The 23,185-nt window shown below is 39.9% G+C and overlaps 1 protein-coding gene across 1 annotated transcript in view; it reads left to right on the plus strand.

Annotated features, from left to right (window-relative positions):
* The window catches only part of LOC109912267 (cadherin-22-like), a 574,381-nt gene that overhangs the window by 151,020 nt on the left and 400,176 nt on the right, over positions 1-23,185 (plus strand). Inside the window, exon 4 of the mRNA XM_048608181.1 lies at positions 20,197-20,316. Coding sequence (XP_048464138.1) covers positions 20,197-20,316 — 120 coding nt within the window. The remainder of the gene's footprint in view (positions 1-20,196; positions 20,317-23,185) is intronic.

Below are 23,185 nucleotides of genomic sequence, written 5' to 3' on the forward strand. Positions count from 1 at the left end.
AAAAATAACTGGCCATAAGCATTAAATGAAAAAAACAAGATTTGTACCTAATGGTGGATAACAAATTGGTGTGAATCATTTCAGAGCATTAATCACAACCCAACAATTAGGCTCAGATGACAGATTTTTCTATTTATCAGTATGATTGCTACCTTCTTACAGTCAGTCCCAGTTTTACAGTATGATGTTCTACATCATTTTTCCTGGGGACGTCACATATTCTCCCTGTGATTTCACCATCTATACAAGTCAAACAGTGTAACTTAGCAGTTCCATAGTTTCCAGACCCTGTGTTTTCTATAAGTGAAAATATACTGGAAATTAAAATTACAGATGAGAAAAGAATAAATGGTCTGAATTTTCTGCTAGAAACAACAATGCAGCTAACACGTCCTGTGAACGTAAGTTGTTGATAGTATCAAAAGTTTTAAATTTTGTTGAATTTAAGAATGGGGTGTTTCATTCCTTCAGATTCTGAGTATTGTTGGAAATTCAAAAAAACTGAGACATTAAGCCCCTCAACACTTGCTGTTCTCTTTCTCTCCCTCTCCCTCTCTTTCTCGCTGTCTTGACACAGTTTTCTTTTCCACGTTCTATTTTACTTTCTGCATTTTGTTTGACATTGTGTTCAATATTGCAACTGATTTCCTGGTTCAGACACCGTGTTGCTCATTAACCTTCAATTTGGCTGGTTAAGGGCTTATATACTATGGTATGTTCATGGAAGTCCCAGAGGCTCTGAAGATGCTGCACTGTTTGGAGATCTGGCTGACAGAAATCTTCTAGTATCTATAGACAATCTGTGATCTGACCTCTTCTGACTGCAAAATTCAGCCCAAGGAAGTTGTTAGTCTCTATCTTTTTTGTGATGTATTTTCAGGTGATGGCCATTGTTGGTAAGGCTGGCATGCATTGTTCATCCCCAACTGCCCTGAAGGGATAATACAGGGTTACTTTCTGCTGAACAACTTTCTTAGTCACATAAGAGGACAGTTGCAAGTCGATCATGTCTGGAGTCAAAAGTAAACCAGACTGGGAAGAAACAACAAAATTATTTTTTGATAAATAACATAAGCAGGCTAGTTTGATTTTATAAAAATCAAATAACTTTATTGACAGTTTTATATTTAAAAAAGTATAGTGAAACTTTAGCATGTCATATAGATTCTCCAATAACAAAATTCCAACAATATTTTAGTGCTAAGTCCTGAAGCTTTTCACTGTCTATTCAAAAAAAAACCTCTTTTTTTCAGATTATTGATACCTGTTCCTAACCCAGCTCAACACTTCACTCCACCATCACCGTAATCTTCCCGAAATTGATACTGTTAATTTCATCCAGTGTCATATTCATTGGAATCGGTTAGTGTTTTGAAATTGACAGATCCCTTTAAGTAGCATTTACTGCTTGCAGGATATTGATTTTCCTATAGTTTCAGCAAGGTCACTGCAAACTGAAAGGTCAATTATTTATCAATTACAAGGCATAGAAATCTTTTTTTTATTTGCTTTGAGTTGAAGCAGTTAAAAAGGAACCATCTGGACTAGCTGTGGGGCCAGTTCTTCGTTGTGACAATAAACTTGAAGTCAAACGTAGAAAGCTAAATAAATGCTGTAGCTGTAATTACTGCACTTGGAGAAATGTGTCGAACGAAACTGCTTGAGAGTGCAGTGGATTTAGGTAATGTTTCAAAGTGAGACAATTAACTAGGCCTACATATGATGGAGCACATTTTTTTTGAATCTGGTATACCTTTATTTCTGCCAGTTGTTTGGAAAATGGGAATAAACCATTTTATATTATATGTAAAATAACTGCTCAAAATATTTTTGTGCTGAAATAATACAGCTGCTAGGCACGGACATATCCATAGTGCATGCCTCATTCACAGGGACATTGAGAGGCCATTCAACCCTTTAAACTTGTTCTGTCATTCAACTGAATTCATGAGATATCTTAACTCCCATCTTTGTGTGATAACCCTTAACAACTTTATCTAACAAAAGTCTGCCAATCATAAAAGTGAAATTTTCGATTGACTATTTCCTCAAACAATTTTTAAAAAGGCTGAGTGTTCCAGATTTCCAGTCACCACTTCCTTGCTGATATCACCCTTGAATCACTTTGTGCTATTTCAATGGCTATCTCTCCCACCCTTGTGCTCAGTTTCCCCCAGTGGGCAAAATACTTTGTCTCAATCTTCCATCAAGCCCTTCAATTAATTTAAACAATTAGTTCACCCCATGCATGAAGTGATACCAGTCGATATGATGCAACTAATCCTTATAATTTAACCATGTTAGCTCAGTCATTGATATAACTCCTAAATTGAAGTGTCCAGAACTGAAATGCAGTACTCCATATAGGGACCATCCAGAGCTTTAAATAATTGTTACATAAATGCGATTCCTTTATACTCCAGACCCCTAGAGAGAAAAGCCAACATCCCATTGGCTGTTTCCATTTTAAAAAAAGAACTTTATTGCCTTTCTTGAGGGAGTAATCTTGATTATGAATATATTGAGGGAACAGTTGCTAACCTTTTCAAAGTGTTCTCTTTTTATAGACCTTTTACGAAAAAAGACCCTTAAAATCTGGAGTCTGCTATCGCCCAGGGAAATCTTAACTTTCTGTAATGTTTTTGAGTCGAGTTTGGATCAGCAAAAAAGGTTTTATTTGATTGAAATGAAGGCTGACAAAAAAAGAATGACAATTTCTTGACACTTTCTCACTTGAGAGCAACACCAAACTCTTAATAGATTTCAAGTAAAAGATATCCAATTCATACAAGCAAAAATGATTTGTCAGTGACTTGGAAAGAAGGCAACATTTTTGTCAACCAGCCATGGCAGTGTAGAGAGCTGGGAATGTGGTGGGGGGAGTAAAATCGAGAAATCTACAACATCACGTTTTGTTTAGCCTCTGGAGGTCTGCAGCCAGCAAGACTCAGTACCACAACATCAATAAGTTGCAGCTCGATCACAAGGTGATGCTTTAATCACAGGACACTCCTTTAATCGTATTGGGAAAATGGAATGTCCTAACTGCAGATAAAGCTTGCTGGAGGATGGTGGTGATGGCACATTATGTTGAGAATGAAAAGCAGACAATATGTCCTAAAGGTTGTTCGTTCTATTCCTTTGAAAGACATATTTCACAGAAGTGATAGGATGTAGCCTCTATTGATGTTGACATGTACATGACCTGTGGTGTCGTGAAACAAATGGTTCAAGGAAGTTCAGTTGTTGTAGTCTAATTATGTGAGCCAACCAGTCCTACTTCTCAAATTTTCTTCTATGTTACTCTTAAATTGCAACCCCATTTATTCCTTTTGCACTCTCACCAAGATCAATTTTTATTCTCTGTGATTCTAACTCAACCAGAGTCTCAGGACTTTACCTGTGGCATGGTGGCTGAGTGGTTAGCACTGTTGCCTTACAGCGCCAGGGACCTGGATTCGATTCCACCCTTGGGCGACTGTCTGTGTGGAGTTTGCACATTCTCCCCGGGTGCTCCAGTTTCCCCCCACAGTCCAAAGATGTGCAGGATGGGTGGATTGGCCATGCTAAATTGCCCATCGTGCCCAGGGATGTTTAGGTTAGATATGGGGAAATACAGGGGTAGGACAATGGGTCTGGGTGGGATGCTCTTCGGAGGGGCAGTGTGAACTTGTTGGGCCAAATAGCCTGTTTCTATACTGTAGGGATTCTATGATCATATTTTATCCACTAACCCTTTGCCTGTTTCAGCTTCAGTTTCATGTTTTTCAAACCTGGGCGGTGTCCCATATGAGAGTCCTTAGCCCTTTACCATTATTCTGCATTTAATATCAAACAATTGATGGAACTTTAGCTCCTGAGACAGTGGTCATGATTGATACAGTAATAACAATGGAGTTGGTAACTTCACTCACTCCTGAGTGCTTAGGAACATTGTGATTAAAAAAAATAATATTTTGAATGTATATAGAGATGTCACGAAATGAGATTGATGGCAGCACAAATGAGGCCAATGAAGGAATTCACAAATGGCAGATCACAATATTTTATCATAAGCGTCACCCAGGATCTGTTTTGTTTCAGTCCTGGTCTAGTTATTATAGAATGCATCATTATATCCTCTATATATAATGTATTCCACCTAGAAATTACTATTGGGAGTATCATCATAAAAAACATATTTTCTTGTCTTCATTTCTAAACTGTGGATTAAGGAGTCTGTGAAAAAGGGATAGCTACAATTTAAAAAGAAATGTTCACTGAAGCACACTTGGAGTTGTACATAATGTTGCTTTCCCCCGAAACAGTAGGAGTGAAAAGATAGATACCGCAGAGCCAATAGGTTCTGAATTAATGACAAGACGTTTGAGCAACAACATTCTGATCAGCTGATGGTGGTGTCTGGGACAGTGTCTGTAAGGTATGATTCTATGAGTACCACTATGTCAGGCTGTTGCTTGACTAGTCTGTGAGACAGCTCCCCAATTTTGGCATGAGCCCCCAGATGTTAGTGAGGCAGAATTTGCAGGGTTGACAGGGGTGTGTTTGTTGTTGTAATTTCTGGTGCCTAAATCAATACCAGATGGTCTGTCCAGTTTCATTCCTTTCTTGAGATTTTCAACATTTGATCCAATTGCGTAGCTTACTAGGCCGTTTCAAAGGGCAATTAAGAATCAGCTATGTTACTGTGGGTCTGGAGTCACATGTAGGCCAAAGGATGGTGGCTTTCTTCCTTTTTCTAAGGGTTATTATCGAACCAGATGAATTTTCTGTCAATTGACAATGGTTAATGGTCATCATTAGACATTTTTAATTCCAGACTTTTGTCAAATTCAAATTCCATCATCTGCTATGGTAGGATTCAAGCACAGGTCCTCGCAACATTAGCCTGGATCTCTGGATTACAGTTACAGTGACGTTACACCATCGCCTCCCAACAATGTTCAGCATTTATTAAATCTGCAAGGTATTGTTGCTCTACAAAAGACTGAGAGGAGATACTTTAAACCAGAGTGGTACTCTCTCTCTCGAATTCTGCTCCCCGTCTGTTTTGATTTCCACGCGTAATATCTGTATCAAACTTTATCTTTTTACCTGTCTTAGCTGCAAATGAGTGTGTGTGTAGGGGGTTTGGGTTTTTTTTTAAGGTTTAAGTCAGGTAATAGTGAACTAGGAATTCTTTCTTTTCTCTGCCATTTATTAAAGTCGTGTATTGTAATAAATACTTACTTTGAGTTGATAATGATAACTGGCGTGAATTGATTTTGCTGTGAGTTGCAGTCAGCCAGCAGTGGTCATCTTTGTGGTGTCATTGGAATCTTAATCATTTTGGAATAGCACGGACAATAGTCACATCCTTTCCAGTCAAATAGTGATGCAAATTCGATTTATACGGAGGAAGGGTCTGAGAATGGGTCACCAGGCTCGAAACATTAACTCTGTTTTTTCCTTTACAGATGCTGTCGGTCCTGCTGAGCTTTTCCAGCAACTTTTGTTTTTGTTATACGGAATCAGGTCGCCCTACTGGTTAAATATTTGCTAACAATACATGAAAATGAAAACCGACAATCCATGTTCAAAACATAATGTAGTCTGACTACTAACAGTGGCTGTGTTTGAGGACGAGAATTTATCACTGGTCAATCAGCTGTCACACCTTCTGTGCACATCCCCGCAGCGCAGAACGTGGTGCGGTCGGTTCTGAGCTTTCCTTGTGGCATGCAGAGGGCCTTCAGAGCTGACGTGTGCCTGTAGCATTCATTACGGTCAAGGCCAGCTTTATTGATTTGCGCAGTGAAATTTTATTCACTAATTGCATTTCGATTACCTTCAGGGACTGACAGGGAAGCAGCTGCTTCACTCCTGGGAGGCATTCGCTAAGATGAGTTCTGTCATTTTCAATGTTGTCCTGGCTGGTCGCAAATCTGTCCTTAAGCTTTTCCTCGTGTGGAGAACGAAGTAAATCAGCGCTGCCTGAGCGACGTTGTGACTTGGGAATCAGAAGTTTTGCGATGCAGGAACTATCCTCACCAGTGGGATGGCAGCTTGTTAAGTTAGACTTCAGATGCATGAATATAGAACATAGAACATAGAACATTACAGCGCAGTACAGGCCCTTTGGCCCTCAATGTTGCGCAGACCTGTGAAACCAATGTGAAGCCCATCTAACCTAAACTATTCCAGTATCATCCATATGTTTATCCAATGACCATTTAAATGCCCTTAAAGTGGGCGAGTCTACTACTTTTGCAGGCAGGGCATTCCACGCCCTTACTACTCTGGCAAGTGAGGATTAGCAATGGTGTCAACTCTGCTGCTAGAGTCAATGCTGTTCATTTGCTATTGATTTATATTAATTAACTTAAGGCACAAAAATATGAGCCACCACGTCAGTACTGGCTAACAAGTAGCCATCCAGTCTAAAACTACTTATCGGGTTTTAGACCATAGTCGTATAGTTTCCAGCACTTGAGTGCATATATCTATATCTTTTTAAATGTTATGAGGGTTTCTGCCTCTAGCATCCTTCCAAACAATGAGTTAACAATCCCCAGCATCCCTCTGGGTGAAAACGTTTCTCCTTTCATCTCTTTAACTCTCTTAACTCCTTCAGCAAATCTGCACCAACCAGTTCACTTAATCCCCATGTTGGAGTGATTCATAGATTCATAGAATCCCTACAGTGTGGAAACAGGCCCTTTGGCCCAACAAGTCCACACTGATCCTTGGAGCATCCCACCCAGACCCATCCCCCTATAACCCACCTAATCACTGGTTGTGCACTGATTTTTCATATGCACTTTATCTGGGAGCCTTATAATTTTACACACCTCTATTAGGTCTCCTCCTACTTTGCCTATTTTGTTCTAAGGAAAATAACCCCAGTCTGTCCAATCTTTCCTCATAACTAGCATAGTCTAGGCCAGGCAACATACTTGTACATCTCCTCTAGAACCATCTCTTGAACAATTACATCTTTTCTCTACTGCTGTGACCAGAATTGTATGCAATACTCCAGCTATGATCAAAGCAGTGTTTTATAGATTTCCAATATATCCTCCCTCCTCCAGTATTCTAAGTCTCTCAGTAAAGGCATATACTTCATATTCCTTCTTTACCACCTCATATATTTATTCAACTGCTTTCAGGCATCAATGGAAGTGCACTCCAAGGTCCCTTTGTTGCTCGACATTTCTCAGTATGTTTCCATTTACTGTCTATTCCATTGTGTTGTTAGTCTTTCCCAAATGTATTATCTCTCATTCTTCAGATTGCTGCTGTTTTGCCCAGCTGACTCATCTGTTGATATCCTGCTGCAATCTGTAGCCCTCTTCTTCATTTCCAATTTTTATATTTTCTGTAAACTTTTCAATCATACCCACCAAACACCGCCCCCCCATCCCCCCAAACCCTACAATCAAGCCTAAATCATTGATATACGTTTGGAAAATCAACAGACCTAGTACTTAGCCTTGCAAAATCCAACCAGAAAAACCCTTTTGATTCATTAAAATACCTATAGTCCTATATCCTTTGCTTTCTGCCTCTGAGCTGATTTTGGATCTAAGTTGTCACTTGGGCTTTAATCAAATGTGAGTTTATTTTTGTGACCAGTCTACCATGTGCATGCTAGTGCCTCTGAACAGGTTGATTAGAGGGGAAAAAAAGAACCTTTCAAAAACTAAAGGTTCATTTGAACCACATCAAGTGTATGATCCTTATCAACCTTCCTTGTTTACATCTTTGAAAAAAATCAATTGAAACTTTCCCTTGACAAGTCCAAATTACTGTCTTTAGCTAACCTTTTTTAATATGGATAACCACCTTACCTCCAGACTCCCCAAAGCCAATTCACCATCTGAAGGCATAAGTCAGGTGTATGATAGAATATTTCTAAATGAAACCACTACTGGTCTGATGAGAGAACAGCTCTATGACCCTCTGGGATTATGGTAACTTCACCTCTACCTTATCTGTGCAGATATGGAATCTTAACCAGCAGTGGAGACACCTTGGGCACTGAATTAAATCCAAACTGCTGAATCCCTGGCTTGAACTAGGGAAAAGTGGATTTATTTTGACACTTCTCTGGGGTAGATGGGACTTGAACATGGATCTCCTGATGCAGAGGATTGAATTCTGCTACTGAGCTACAAGACCCCTCATGGTAAACTGGATCTACGGTCAAATTCTGTATGCAGTCAGCTGTCTGAGCTGCACAGTGACAAGATGATTTGTTTGTGTGATATTAATTGAGGACAACGGGAGATAAGTTCCTCGCTCCAGTATTGCCATGACATCTTTTGGTAGCCCTGGATGTATTTAAAGGTCAAAAATCAGAGAATGCAGTCACGAAGGATAGACAGATGAAAAGAAACAAGTAATAAGTAACATGTGGATGGGTTGAAATGAATGTGCGTTTAAGTGTTTGGGTGAATATTTTGCTGAACTAATATGCCACACACAAATGTTACTGCATTGACTTTCACCCTGACTGTCAGGCTCGGACAGAAAGTTATATCTTCCTCATTTACTCTGAGGTTGAGGGTTTGAAGCATGAGCTGGGACTGAAGGCAGCAATCACTTCCAGAAAGGACAGCTCCCTTTGTTTTCATTTATTCATGTTGTGGGATGTGGGCATTGCTGGCCGGGCCAGCATTTATTGCCTGTCCCTAGTTGCCCTTGAGAAGGTGATAGTGAGCTGCCTCCTTGAACAGCTGCAGTCCACCTGCTGTGGGTTGATCCAGAATGCTATTAGGGAGGAAATTCCAGGATTTTGACCCAGCGACAGTGAGGGAACAGTGATATATTTCCAAGTCAGGATGGTGAGTGGCTTGGAAGGGAACTTGAAGGTGGTGGGGTTCCCATATACCCGCTACCCTTGTCCTTCTAGATGGAAGTGGTCGTGGGTTTGGAAGGTGAGCATGGCCTGACCTGAAAAAAGGATAACCTGCTCAATTCTAGTTCATTTATTGTTTGAGCTTCAAGGTCATCAGGTTGAATGATGACTGAGTTCATGATGGAGCATTTTACACATTGTATCCAGTGAAAATTTAAAAGTTAGAAAACAGTTGAGGATCAGAACAGACAGGAGCTCCTGGTTTACCTTTTATAGGCTGTTATAATCAGCAAGAGTACAAAATGTCAAGCGCCATGTGAGACATATCCATTTTCTAATAGTTGATAATTAGCCCTAAAAAGATTTGTGACTTTTTTTGGCAGTTACTTGAATTTGAGACATTATTATTCTGAATAAATAAGCAAAGATGCTGTGACTGATTAATGGTTTACATGATAAAATTAAGTGTAATTTGAAATGCTTGTCCTAGAAATAAGTGATGCTTCCATTTGAATCTCTTTGCTATCTTGCTACCTTTACTGAGTTATTCTGCAGTTATCTACAGTTAATCCAGGTTTATCTTATTCATTCCTGAGATGTGAGTCGTGCTAGTTAGGCCAGCATTTATTGCCTACCTTTTATAATTACTGTTCAGAAGATGGTGGTGAACTGCCTTCTTGAACTTCCACAATCGGCCTGGTTTAGGAACACCCGCAGTGTTATTTGTGTAGGAGTTCTAGCATTTTAACTCGGTGACAGTGAAGGAGCACTTATAACTGGGGAATGGTGAATGACTTGAATTAGAACTTGTGAATGCTGTTGTTCCCATGCATCTGCAGCACTGGTCCTTCTAGGTAATAGAGATTGTGTGTTTGGAAGGTGCTGCCAAATGATGTTTGGTGCGTTGAGTTGTAGGCTGTGAGAATGCTGGATCTGGAATGGAATAAGCTCTTTCAATCTTGGTTATTATCTTAAAGTATTTTGGGACTTAGATTGAGGGGAAATAATGATCTTTGCAGATTGGCTTGTGGTTGTTCAAGGTGAAGGCATCACACGGGAAGAATATTGCACTGGATTTAATTTTACAGACTGAAGGCACATACTATTAACCTTTTTTAATTTGTGTTCTTACTAATGTGCCAAGCCATTATTTTTACAATACTGTGTATTTCATACCAAGAAAGACCAATGCAATAGCTTAACCAATCCCTGATGTGCTAACCTTTCACAGCAAAGTGCACGAAAAAGAAAATAAAAATGCTTTCATTTATGATGTACACTGTACAACCTCAGGACATCTAAAAGTAGTTTACAGTCAATAAAGTACCTTTTTTGAAGTGATGCTACTTCTTTTAGGCTTTCAGTTTGTGTTTCCTTGTCTATTGGGCTTGTTCTGGCTATCAAGAGCCCAAGGTTTTCCCAACTGTTGGGTATACCCAGTTGTTCTGTAATGAAGTAAGGTATACTACAAGATATTGCATTAGCAGTAATTCAAGTTTACACATACAAGTTTTTGATTGCAAGTGACCCAGTTTATGTGGGCTTGTCCGAAGATCAAACCAAAATGGGTGATCAGCCTGCTCCATCCCGAGCTCCAGTCATTGACTTGATGACCCTGTTCCTGAGCTAGCTAGCTTTTGCTCTGATGCACATTTTCCTTTCCAAGCATTCAGGCTGCGTGATCAATCCTGGTTACTGCCCAGTGTTCAATGATTGATCAGTTTGATCACTGGCAAACATCACAAATGTATCACATCTATTAATTGTCAGTTGATCTTTAACTCATGAGTACATTTGCTTGTTTTCTGTTGAAAGAGGCTTATCTCACAGTTTTAATGAACCTTGCCCCCAAACCATGCTTGTCAGGACTGCTAATATAGTCTATTTCCTTGCAACTTTTGTGTCATCCAATCAACCGTATTGTGTTCGCACAACATGACCCTGTGGTCAACTCCATTTCGTTTTGCTGACAAGTGGTTAGCTATCACATCTAGTGCCCTGCATCTGGTTTTAACAGAACATACCCAGGCATAATGCGTAATTTTGCTGAATTATAACGTTTAATTTAAAGATGCCTAGATCTCTTCAGAAGATGCTAAGGCATAGCCCAGTGTTTATGTCAACATCCAATCAATTGACCTTTCATTTGGGCAGGCTTCATCTGTGTTTTTTTTCTCATTTCAACTGACCCAGCAAATTTAAGATTACTATTGACACTTTGGAGAATCAGTTGGGTTAGTCTTTGTGTAGTGACCAGTTGTATGAGGCATGTGTAATGGACATTAGATTGAAATAATATATAGTAAAGTGTCCACTCGCACTTCTGGCTCTATCAGCTACAATGTAATAATTCAGACGGTAGATCAAACAATTATATTTGCCTCACCAAGATGTACAGTATGATCCAATAATTGTGACTTCACTAGAGCAGTGGAGAAGGATCAATTAGCACGTCTCAAAACTCTTCAAGTGAAGGTGATTCTTGAACTACCTATTAAAATGGTATAAATATGTTTGCTTAAGGAGACTCTGTTTTGGTCATTGAGCAGAGTGTCCATGCTACCGTTTGTCTCGTGACAGAATTGATTTCTCTTCCATATGGTTTCATACAAGTTCCATCATCTGGTCACATGATTTTGGCAATCACAAAATTTTTAGGTCTAAACAGTAATAAACTGCCTTCACTTTCAACTCCACAGGATTATTTTGTTAAAGATTGACAAGTTCAACAAAAGAAATCTGATTACATTAGTGTACTTACTCCCCTCAGGAGGCCATCTAAGGTTTAGTTACTTTAAGCAGAAAGAATACTATAATTCAGAAGGTACAATGTTAATACTTCAACAGGTTTGTTGGTTGCTTCAAGATGAGTTATTGAGTTTATTAGTTCTATTTCTTGTGCTCATGGAGCTGTCAATGTTGGAGGTGGAATGATGCTTCTCCAGTGTTAGACTAAGTACTCCCAGGTCAGGTATAGCACTTATTGAACAAGTTGAGAGAACAGCTCTCTGTACTCTACTACATTCTCTATTGCTCATGTAAGAACCTCTAAAACTGTACCTCAGTATATTTTTCTTATGATACTGTACATGACTGTGTTTTCTCTGAACACTAGTTAGTGTTGAGTTAGGAGCAGTTTGCAGCCTTCAGTAGCCTAAGCCCTTAGAAGCTTGTAAGAAGAAAGATGTACTGGAATAGCAATAAATGCAACATGTCAGCTAGCAAACCATTATATGTTCCTATGTTTACCTATCCATTAAATTTCACTGCTTTGCATCCGGGAGACCCCTACAATGAGCATAACAGTTATCTATATGAGGGCCATACATACTGTATTTATCAATAAAACAACTATTTTATTATTATTAGCTGTTCTTGTGATATGGGCATTGTTGTCCTCTTGTGTTTCGTTACTTGACTCAGTTTCTACTCAGGTTGGTAAGTAGTGTAGGTTCAACTTACTTGAACATCTCAAACAGGTTCACTTAAAAGATAAACTGAAGGCTTACATCTACAAAAATTTAAGCACACATCCTTTTGTCTAATACACTGCCAATCGGACTCCTCATAGCTACTGTCATGTTGTCTCATCCTGGTCTTTGGCTCATTCGCATTCTCAGCTCTTAAAGCAATAACACAACAACCCCTTTTCTCCCCCAAGATCAGATTGTATGTATGAAAAGTGAGAATGCTTATGCATTGTGTATTTGTACAATTATTTACACATAAACAAGAGCTATAAAATTTGAGCCTACAATAACATATGGTGGCTTGACAACCCTCCAGATCTCGTCATACCTTGCTAGTGATCCATATTTCACATTTGCTTGTTGTCAAGTTTTATGTGTGTTGCTCCCTTGTGTCTTTGTTAGTGCGTTGGTTTTTATAATGATAATCTCCACACCTTCATTATCTGAGCGTACTTTAGTGTGTATTCAAAGCACAATTGAAGTATTGTACAATTCTCTGACTTTGCTTCTCATTCTCCACAATGTTGCTCAGTTTGGAGTTGCAACTTTGTATGCACTGCACAATTTAGATGTCTGAGTAACTAGGTTCCTTGGGCAGGATGTATGACTCTGACCTTCTGTCCTATGTGCAAATTAGACTGTTCCACGCCTGCATGTTGGTCATGTACTAAATTGATTCTCCCTTGTTTTTCATTAAGTTTGTCCTGTTTTTCTGAAAAATTGGACAGGTGATCACTTGGCAGGATTGTCCTAACTTTTCTTTCAAATGTGATCTCTGCTGTGATAGTATGCCCATATCCAGAAGTCTAATTCTGACTTGTATATCAATATAGAGTCCTGTTTTGTCATCCTGTATTTCATGATAAGTGCTTTAAGGGTGCAAACCATTCATTCATACTGAGTCTGTCAGATGATCAATGATTTATGCCTGGTTTGGCTGCCACTTATATCTGCTTTGGCCTACGTGTGACTCCAGACTCACAGAAGTATGGTTGACTCTTAACCGCCCTGAAATGGTTTATCAAGCCACTCAATTACACTACTTAAAAAGTCTAAAGGTAAGAATAAAACCGAAGGGACCACTTGGCATTGATCTAGGCAGCAGAAAAGACAACTGCAAACACAGCCATATCAACCCTGCAAATTTTTCCTTACTAAAATTTGGGGGCTAGTGCCAAAATGCAAGATCTGTCTCAGAGACTAGCTAAGCTACAGCCTAATAAAATCAAAATCACGCAGTCATACCTTATGGACAATGTCCCGAACAGCACCATCGCCATCCCTGGATATGTCCTGTCACACCTGCAGGACAGACCCAGCAGAGGTCGTGGGACTGGATTATGCAGTCGGGAGGGAGTTGCCCTGGGAGTTCTCAACATTGACACCAGACCCCATGAAGTCTCATGGCTTCAGATCAAACATGGCTAGGGAAACCTCCTGTTGATTATCACATACTGTTCTCCATCAGCTGGTCAGTCAGTACTCTTCGATGTTGAACACCACTTAGAGGAAGTGCTAAGTGTGAGAAGGGCACAGCATGTACTCTGGATGAGTGATTTCAATGTTCACAACCAAGAGTGGCTCAACAGCAGTACTACTGATCAGGCTGGTCGAGTCCTAAAGGACATAACTGTTAGACTGGGTCTGCAGCAGATGGAGAGGAAAAAACATACTTGAGCTCATCCTTACCAATCTGCTGGCTATGGATGCATCTGTCCATTACCGTATCAGTAAGAGTGTCTGTCGCACAGCCCTTGTTGAGATAAAGTCCAGTCTTCACATTGGGAATACCCTCCATTGTGTTCTGTGGCACCATAACCGTGCTAAACAGGGCAACTTTGAACACACCTAACAATGCAATAATGAGCATTAATGAAGCACTGTTGGACATGGGCGATAGCAGAATCACGCTCCAACCCAATCTGCAATCTCATGGCGTGGCATCATCCTTCAGTCTACCATTACCATCAAGCCAGGGTTTTAACTTTGGTTCAATGGTGAGTGCAGGAGGGCATACCGGCAGCAACACCAGGTGCACCAATAAGATGTCAATCTGAAGAAACTACCAAACAGGACTACTTGCATGCCAAACAGCATAAGCAGCAAGTAACAGATAGAGCTAAGTGATTATACAAACAATGGGTCACATTTAAGCTCTGCAACACTGCCACATTCTGTTGTAAATGGTAGTGGACAATTAACAACTGCCTGAGGGCACTGACCACACAAATATCCCCATCTTCAATGAAGGGTGAACCCGGTGGATCACTGCAAAAGATAAGGCTGAAGCATTCACGACGATCGTCAGCCAGAAAGACCAAGTGGATGATTCATCTTGGCCTCTTCTGGACACCCTGAACATCATAGATGCCAGCCTTCAGCCAATTCGATTTACTCCACATAATATTAAGCATTTGGAAGCAGTGGATACTGAAAAGGCTATGGGCGCTTGCAACATTCCAACAACAGTCCTGAAAGCTGATGCTTTTGAACTTGCTACTCCCTTAGCCAAGCTGTTCCAGTACAGCCCAACATAGACATCTGCCCAACAATGTTGAAAATTGCTCAGGTATGTTCTGTAGACAAACAACAGGAAAAAAGCCAATCCAGCCAGTCAGCCCCCTTGCAGTCTACGCTTGATCATCAGGAAAGTGGTGGAAGGTATCATCAATAGTGCTACCAAATAACACTTGCTTAGCAACAGCCTGCTCAGTGACACCCAGTTTGGGTTCCATCAGGATCATTCAGCTCCTGGCCTAATTACAGCCTTAGTTTAAACGCGGACAAAAAAGCTGAATCCAGAGGTGAGGTGAGAGTGACAGCCCTTGATATCAAGATCACATTTGATTGACTGTAGCATCAAGGAGGCCAAGTGAAACTAGAGTTGGTGGAAATTGGGAAAAATACCACTGGCACAAAGAAGGTGGTTGTGGCTGTTGAAGGCCAATCATCTCAGGTCCAGTTTGCCTCTGCAGAAGTTCCTCAGGGTAATGTCCTAAGCTCAACCATCTTCAGCTGCTTCATCAATGACTTTCTCTCCATCATAAGATCAGAAGTGGGAATATTTGCTGATGATTGTACAGTGTTCAGCAGTATTTTGCAACTCCTCAGATACTGAAGCAGTCTGTTCCAAATGTAGCAAGATCTGCACAATACCCAGGCTTATGTTGAAAAGTGCAAGTAACATTTGTATCACACAAATGCCAGACAATGAATATTTGCAAATAGAGAGAGAAAGCAATAGCACAATTATCATTGAATCTCATAATATCAACATCACTCAAGTTACCATTGACCAGAAATACAACTTGACTTGGCATATTTTATATATTTATTTATATATATATACACATACACACACATTTACACAGTCGGAGGCTGCATTTCTTGCAGTGAAAAGCTCGCCTTCCGACTCCCCACAATATGTCAATCATCTACAAGGCGTAAGTCAGGAGTATGATGGAATACTCCCCAGTTGCAGTTCCAACAACACTCGAAGCTTGACATCATCCAGGCCAAAGCAGCCAGCTTGATTGGCACCACATCCACAAACATTCACTCCTTCCACCATCGACGCTCAGTAGAGAGTTCATGACTAACTACTGAGAGTTAGTGGTGGAAGGAATAAATGTTTGTGGATGTGGTGCCAATCAGTTGGGTTGCATTTGTCCTCGATGGAATCAACCTTCCTGAGTGTTGTTGGATCTACACTCAGTAGCAGTAGCAGTCCCATGAAGTGAATAAAAATAAAACAGCAGACCACACTTGCCATACATATTGCTTACTTGCTGCATGCTGACAACTGTAGCCATACTGGTAACTGAACCTAAATAAAAACCAAAAGAACTGTGGATGTTGTAAATCAGGAACAAAAACAAAGTTGCTGGAAAAGCTCAGCAGGTCTGGCAGCATCTGTAGAGGAGAAAACAGAGTTAATGTTTCGGGTCCGGTGACCCTTCCTCAGTTGTTGGTAACTGAACCTCATGCTTGCAAATGTTGTTGTCCAAATAATGTTTTTTTGCTACCCTTTAGCAGTATGCCAGTATGCCTTCATTTAAAAGCCGACATTCAGATTGCACTTCTGTGGCTTTCCAATTCACGCGAGGAAATTTGGTACTCATCATCATGTTCCCTGAGTTTTTCAATTGTGTCAGTGATTTACAGTAGCAAGACTTTCAGGCTACTATGTGTGTGGAGATTCTGTATTATAGCTGCACTGCTTTTATTTTCCCTTATCATTTATTCTCTTCATGCTGTTTTCAGTTGTGGCTGAGATTTTTGTTTTGTTAAAATGCATTTCCTTTTGACTGGGAGTGGCACCCACGGTCGGCTCAATGGCCTTGCAACTTCTAAAGAACCAGTACTCTTTTACTGGACTTGTAAGCAGGATAGATTCAAAATATTTGAATATATCATCATATTGTGATAACACACTGCTGTTAGGTGGAAAGTTCGATGATGTTGTACTAGCAACAGTGAAGTACGAGCAATGTTGTTTCACATTAGGATGTTGTGAGTCTTGGAGGGGAATTTGTAGGCAGTGGTGCTGCCACAAATCCGTTCCCCTTGTCCTTCAAGATGTGGTGTTCATTGTTTTGGGAGGAGTTGTTGAAAGAGTCCTGGTGTGTTACTGCAGTGCACTTGATCATGGCACACACTATTGTCATTGTGTGCCAGTGATGGAGGGTGGTGGATGGGGTTCAATGTGGGCTGCTTTACCCACTTGATATTGTCAAGTAGTTTCAGTGTTATTGGTGCTGTATCCAACCAAAGAAGGAAGGAGAATTGCATTGACTTATAATCAATGCTTGACAGGCTTTGGAGAATCATGCAGGTGAGCTACTCATCTTAGAATTTCCAGCCTCTGACCCCTTGTATTTCATACCTGGACTGGTCTACCACCACCAAACCACACCCCCACCCCCGACACCATTATGGAGGATGAATGTGCCTCCTTTTCAGTTGTGTAATTGTCCACCATCATTCATGCCTGGATATGGTCAGTATATGGATCCTACCCTCTGTTATGTGATCATTAAATTCTGTCTGGAGAATGCCACTTCTGTTGTATGGTATTCATACCATTGTAAGTTGTAGTTTCACTGGTTCACACATCATTTTTCCGTAGGCTTGGTGTGTCTCCTGGGAGCTGTCCAATACTTATTGAACCAGAATTAATTACCTGACTTGATGAGGGTATTGTGAGAGATGTGCCAAGCCGCAAGATTACAGCTTGTGTTTAAACACGAATTCTATGAGCAACAACTTGTCTGTGATTAAATTCAATGATTGTGAGGACAATGAGCCATGGATGGTCAGTTTTGAGCTTGTAGATCTGTCCCGAATCTGTCCCATGTAACACCGTGGTAGTTCCACATGGTATAAAAAGATTATCTCAGTGGGAGGACGAGCTTCATTTCTAAAAGGACTACTCGGTAATTATTGCTACCAATACTGTGGTAGACAGATTTGCAAGGTCAAGGTGTAGCACATTTCTCTTCTGAATTGGTACCCTCATCACTTGTACACACCCAGTCTATGTCCTTGTAGCTTCAGCCAACTTGGTACTGAAACATTCTAGATGATGAACATTGAAGTCTCCCACCTAGAGTACAATTTGAGACTTTGTTATTCTCGGTACTTCATCAGTGTGCTGTTCAACTTGGAGGATCTCTGATTCACCAACTGTGAGAAGACGATAGGTGTTAATTTTGAGGAAGATTCATTATCTATGTTAGGCTTGATTTGTGGAGTTTCTAGTCAATGTTGAGAACTAACTGGAGCACTCTCTCCTGACTGTTGGTTTATCAATGTGTCACCACTTTTGGGTCTGCCACTTGTTCAGGAATGGTTCCTTAACTATTGTAATTCATTCAGTCTGGTAGAAAACCTTCCAATTTGGAATCAAAGTCTGTAATTCAGAAATATCATTTAGCACAAATCTGATTGATCATTATTATAAAGAAATCAAAAGAAATATAGGCTTTTTGGCCACTGTCAAATTAAGGCTTACCTTTGTGGCCACGTTTTTTATTTCAGTGGCTCCTGTAGGTTCTTGCTGTAGTAGGCTAATGAAAATTGTGCATAGTTCTTCAAGTGTGGCCTTCTCCTCATCACCACCCCTGATTTGAGATCAGTTCTTCTGTTTTTTTTTCCTGTTAGGTTTATAGTAGGCTTGGAGGGAAGTGTGATGGGTTGCTTAATGGTCCAGCAGTGGTATTTTTTCTTTTATTCATTCATAGGACGAAGGTAATGGTTGAAGATTTGTAGCTTGGGTTGTGGATGAGGTTGTTGGCTTGCTCACCGAGCTGGCTGGTTATCGTACATCATCAGTGCAGCCTCTGATGAAGCGATGTTGTTCTACTCCGCTTGATATTTATATGATCTGGTCTGTTAAGTTGGGTTGTGTCACTTCTGGTTCTGTTCTGCATGGGTTTGTGTACGGAGTCTAATTCCACATGTTTGTCAATTGCATTACGGGTCATAAACCAGGCCTCTAGGGTATCAGTGGCTGGACCAGCGTTATTGTCCATCCCTAATTGCCCAGAGGACAGTTAAGAGTCAACCACATTGCTGTCAGTTAGGAGTCACACGTTAGCCAGACCAGGTGAGGATGGCAGTTTCCTTCCCTCCATTAGTGAACCAGATGGGTTTTTTCCAACATTCGGCAACAGCTTCATGGTCATCATTGGATTCTTAATTGAAGATTTTTGTTGAGTTCAAATTTTACCATCTGCCGTGGTGGGATTCAAACCAGGGTTCCCAGAACATTACCTGGATCTCTGAATTAAAAGTCTAACGACAATACCACTAGGCCATGACTACCTACCCAGAGGGAAGTAGCAATGGCATGAAACATGGTAATGCTATTGTCGCAGGTGATAAAAGTGGATAAAAGTTCCTTATTTCATCCTGCATCAGTGGCAGGATTGACAAATACCCTGTTGGAAGCAAGAGTAAGGAAAAGAAGATCTCTTAATAATCATATAAATAACTCGGATACTCTCCTTGGAGAGTGTGGGCCTGGGTGGTGCTAAAAGGATTAGAACGGAGTACATCTATCGGAAGCTATGATAAACAAAGCCATGGTAAATATTGAAAAACAGACCGAATCTCTGGTTATCGGTGATTAATGGCTCAGGAGCTTGAGTGGAACAAAAATTGTCCAAGTCAATATTCCACTTCATCTTGGGTCAGTGGTTTCAGAACCAGTCATATCAGGGCTGATTTTAATCACTTCTTGTAAAAGAATTGCCACAAATAAGTTGTTGACATCAAGTAGCAATAGAGGTGTGTATTTGGATTCAACAATTGTGATTGTTGGGCCAATTTACCCCATGTCATGATCATTTGGCAAATGTCCAGGATGAGTTGATGGGATCATCTCAAGTGTTCTACCAATGAGAAGATTGGACACTTTGTTGGAGCTACAAAGAAGGCTGCTCTTGGCTTATTTCTTTTATACTTAATTACCTATTCATCCCTTTTTAAATGTTTAGTAACTCTAGTATCCTTCTGTTTTTCCTTTTCTCAATTACTGTTAATTTTTAAAATAAGTTTTGATTAACCAGTAGGGAGCCAATTAATTCTTGGAAAACTGGCTTGGAGCAGCAATGGCTGTCTGTGATAACAGGCTGAAATTTATTTAAATTGAATTGAGTTTAAAATTTGCAAAAACACCCTGGGTGTTTGTGTTGATGTTAATTTGTACCTTCAAATCTCAAGAAATAGGTGAAGTTTCGACACATCAGTAGCCAAGCTTTCTGCTTCTCTGCTCCTGCCTCAACAGATGTTTAGCATGGCCCATTATGTTCTTGTCTATATGTTGTAAAATAAATGTATAATGCTGAGCTCTGAAATTTACCCATATTGTTGCTTTGTCTCCAGGCACCTCTGTGATGCAGGTGACTGCTTCAGATGCAGATGATCCAACGTATGGCAGCAGTGCAAGATTATTGTACACCCTGGTGGAGGAACAGGACCAGTTCACAGTGGACCTCAAGACTGGTAGGTAGGAGCTGAACCTTGTCCTGAATACAGTTTTCCTTATAGGAAGAAAATACCAAAATATGCATCTGGCAGACATGAGCAAGCACAACTATGCTCCCTTGACCTCAGGAACATCTTATTTTCTTGTCACCACAGTCTGTTATAAAAAGCCAAAGGCATGTTTCAATCTCCACGCATCACATTTGTCAGAGTATTGACATAATTACACGTTAGGTAATAACATTTTTCCAGCGCTAATCCAGTGTATCTTCAATACTTTATTCTTTTTGATTATATCCATCATTCATTCCTCTTGTATTTCACTCTAGCTTCTATTAATCTTTCTTATCCTTTATTCTCACTTCCTTAAACACTTTTTTTTGTTTCTACTTCGTTTTCAATTCTCAATAATTTTCCTTTTAAACTAGATTTCTCTTGTCTGCTCGTTCTTCTTACTGCTCTGTGTCTCTACCATCTCTCACTCTTCCTTTCCCTTCATTCTCTGGCACTCTCTCTTCTTTCAACCCACTTTGCTTTTCCTTTTCTTTCACCCAACTGTTCTTTTCTTCTTCACCCGTAACCTGTCTCCCTCTTTTCTGACCTATCTTTCTTTTCTTCACTTCTTTCTGTCACTCTCTCTTTCCTTGCCCTTGTTCTCTCTACCTCGTTTCCCTGAGAATGGTGGAATGATACAAGTAGCAATCAGACTCTTTCTATAAAATAATTGATTAGCCTGTTTCCTTTCATACGTCACATTAATGAAGCACATGACCTCATTAACAACTAAAATCAATCAAGTGTAATGTTTGCCTCCAGATTTTAAATGCTACCTGTCACTAATGCTGCCATGTCCAAATTTATTTCAACAGAGCAGCCATTTTGTTTACAGAAATTTAGGGTTGATTTCCTTGTGCTCAGATGTGGTGAACTCAAATCACATTCAAAAGAATTGAAAGAATATTCATTTCCCAATGTTATTCAGGACTAATGGATTCACATATGTATTTCATAATTTTGATTTTTTTAATCAAGCTCATCTACTGTATTTATTCATTCAATATAAGACTGACTAAGCTTAAACCATTTTACCTTAAATTGCTGATGAGTTGTAAGCATTTACTCTTTCCCCTGAGTACAAATCTTCACCACGGTGTATTTGATTATTACTTTATAGTATTCGATAGTGACCCTTTTAATAACAGTAACGATTGACCTGATTCTTAAATATGGAAGATTATCTGACATCATTCATAAGGATAGGATATCATTCATTCCGATTGGAAAATATCACTGAGCTTGCTGCATGTCATCACTAAATATGAACCCCATTCGAAATATTTCAATACATTTAACATCTGGCATTTACCATTGCCGACATAAAATGACAATTTTAACAAACAAATATTGGACCAACTATCCATTGTTGAAGCATTGCCCGGTTTCTAGACATCTGGGGTTGATGGACAAGACAGATAAAGCGATTTGACTTCCTACCTCAGCATTAGCCCCCACTTGGCTACTAGTTAATCCAACAACAATACAACAGCTCCAGTCTTGGCTCTAAAGATCCAGACTAAACAAGGAAGAAAACAGTTGGCCTGGGCTGGAGTTCTACCTTAGGGATCCTTCAATGGTTGATTGCTGGTTAGTAACAGTGTTAACAGTGAGTTATGGAGAGCCCTGAAAATCGAATGCAATGGTTTAATGCAAAATTAACATGCTTTGATGTTATATTGTCTTAGTCTGCATCTGTCAGTAATTTATCTCCTGCATTTTATATACAGAGGCCATATATATTTTCAGCTGTTTCAGCTTCAGGCTTTGGAATTCCCCCACCCAAGCCTTTAGGTCTCTCTCCCTTCAACAACAACAGCCTGTAATATGGCAATTTCAATATGAGAAAAAGTTCCACCCTGCAGGACAACCATTAAATGGATCTCCTTCATCAAGCTTATAACTATCTCTCCTCATATCCCTTTCTCTAGTCTATTTTTTTTAGTTGTTGAAAATAAGTTTTTCCATGTTAAATACACTATACAAATCATTCTTTGTAAAATGTCTGCATAGGGTAATACTGAAGAATAGTTGCTGTTTGATATGATTTCTAGCCCATGGTCTGTAGCGCGATGTTCCATCAAAGTTCAAAAGAGATCATGAATATCTTTAAGAAACACAGAATTCAGTCAATACTGTAACTCTGAAATAAAACCAAAAAGTGCTGGAAGTAACCAGCAGATCAGGCAAGACCTGTGGACAGAGAAATAGAGTTAATGTTTCAGTTGATACCTTCCATTGACAGAAACACTGTTTCTCTCTCTACAGTGCTGCTGACCTGCTGAGTCTTTCCAACATTTTCTGTGTTTAATCCACATCTTCGTTTGAAGACTGAGTTTTGCAAGGTTCATGATCATCTTTTGATTTTGTGAAATGTGCAGGTGTGGTTCAGTGAAATTGCAGTACAGTATAACGTAGAAAGATAAATACCTCAACAAATGTTAGGCTGAATCAAAATCTAAATGAACCTAAATTTGCAAGTCCCAGAAGGCCAAAAATAAAAGAAATGATCCAAATTAGCACCTACTCTGTTAACACTGTTCTTCAATGAGGTGTGAAATCTATGGTTTCACAACAGTAATGTGCTAAACGGCACTAATTACGCTTTATTCCTGAAAATTGAGTTGCATTTCACATCATAAAAAAGGCAGCATCCAATTATTTGCATGAAGCAACAACAGAAAGAAGCAGAAAGGTCCCACAAACACGAATGTGATAATGATAATGACCAGATCATCTGGTTTTTAATGATAACAAGGTGCAGGGCTGGATGAACACAGCAGGCCAAGCAGCATCATAGGAGCAGATGCTGCTTGGCCTGCTGTGTTCATCC

The sequence above is a fragment of the Rhincodon typus genome, chromosome 19, assembly GCF_021869965.1.
Source record: "Rhincodon typus isolate 14 chromosome 19, sRhiTyp1.1, whole genome shotgun sequence".
In the NCBI taxonomy this organism is placed as follows: Eukaryota; Metazoa; Chordata; class Chondrichthyes; order Orectolobiformes; family Rhincodontidae; genus Rhincodon; species Rhincodon typus.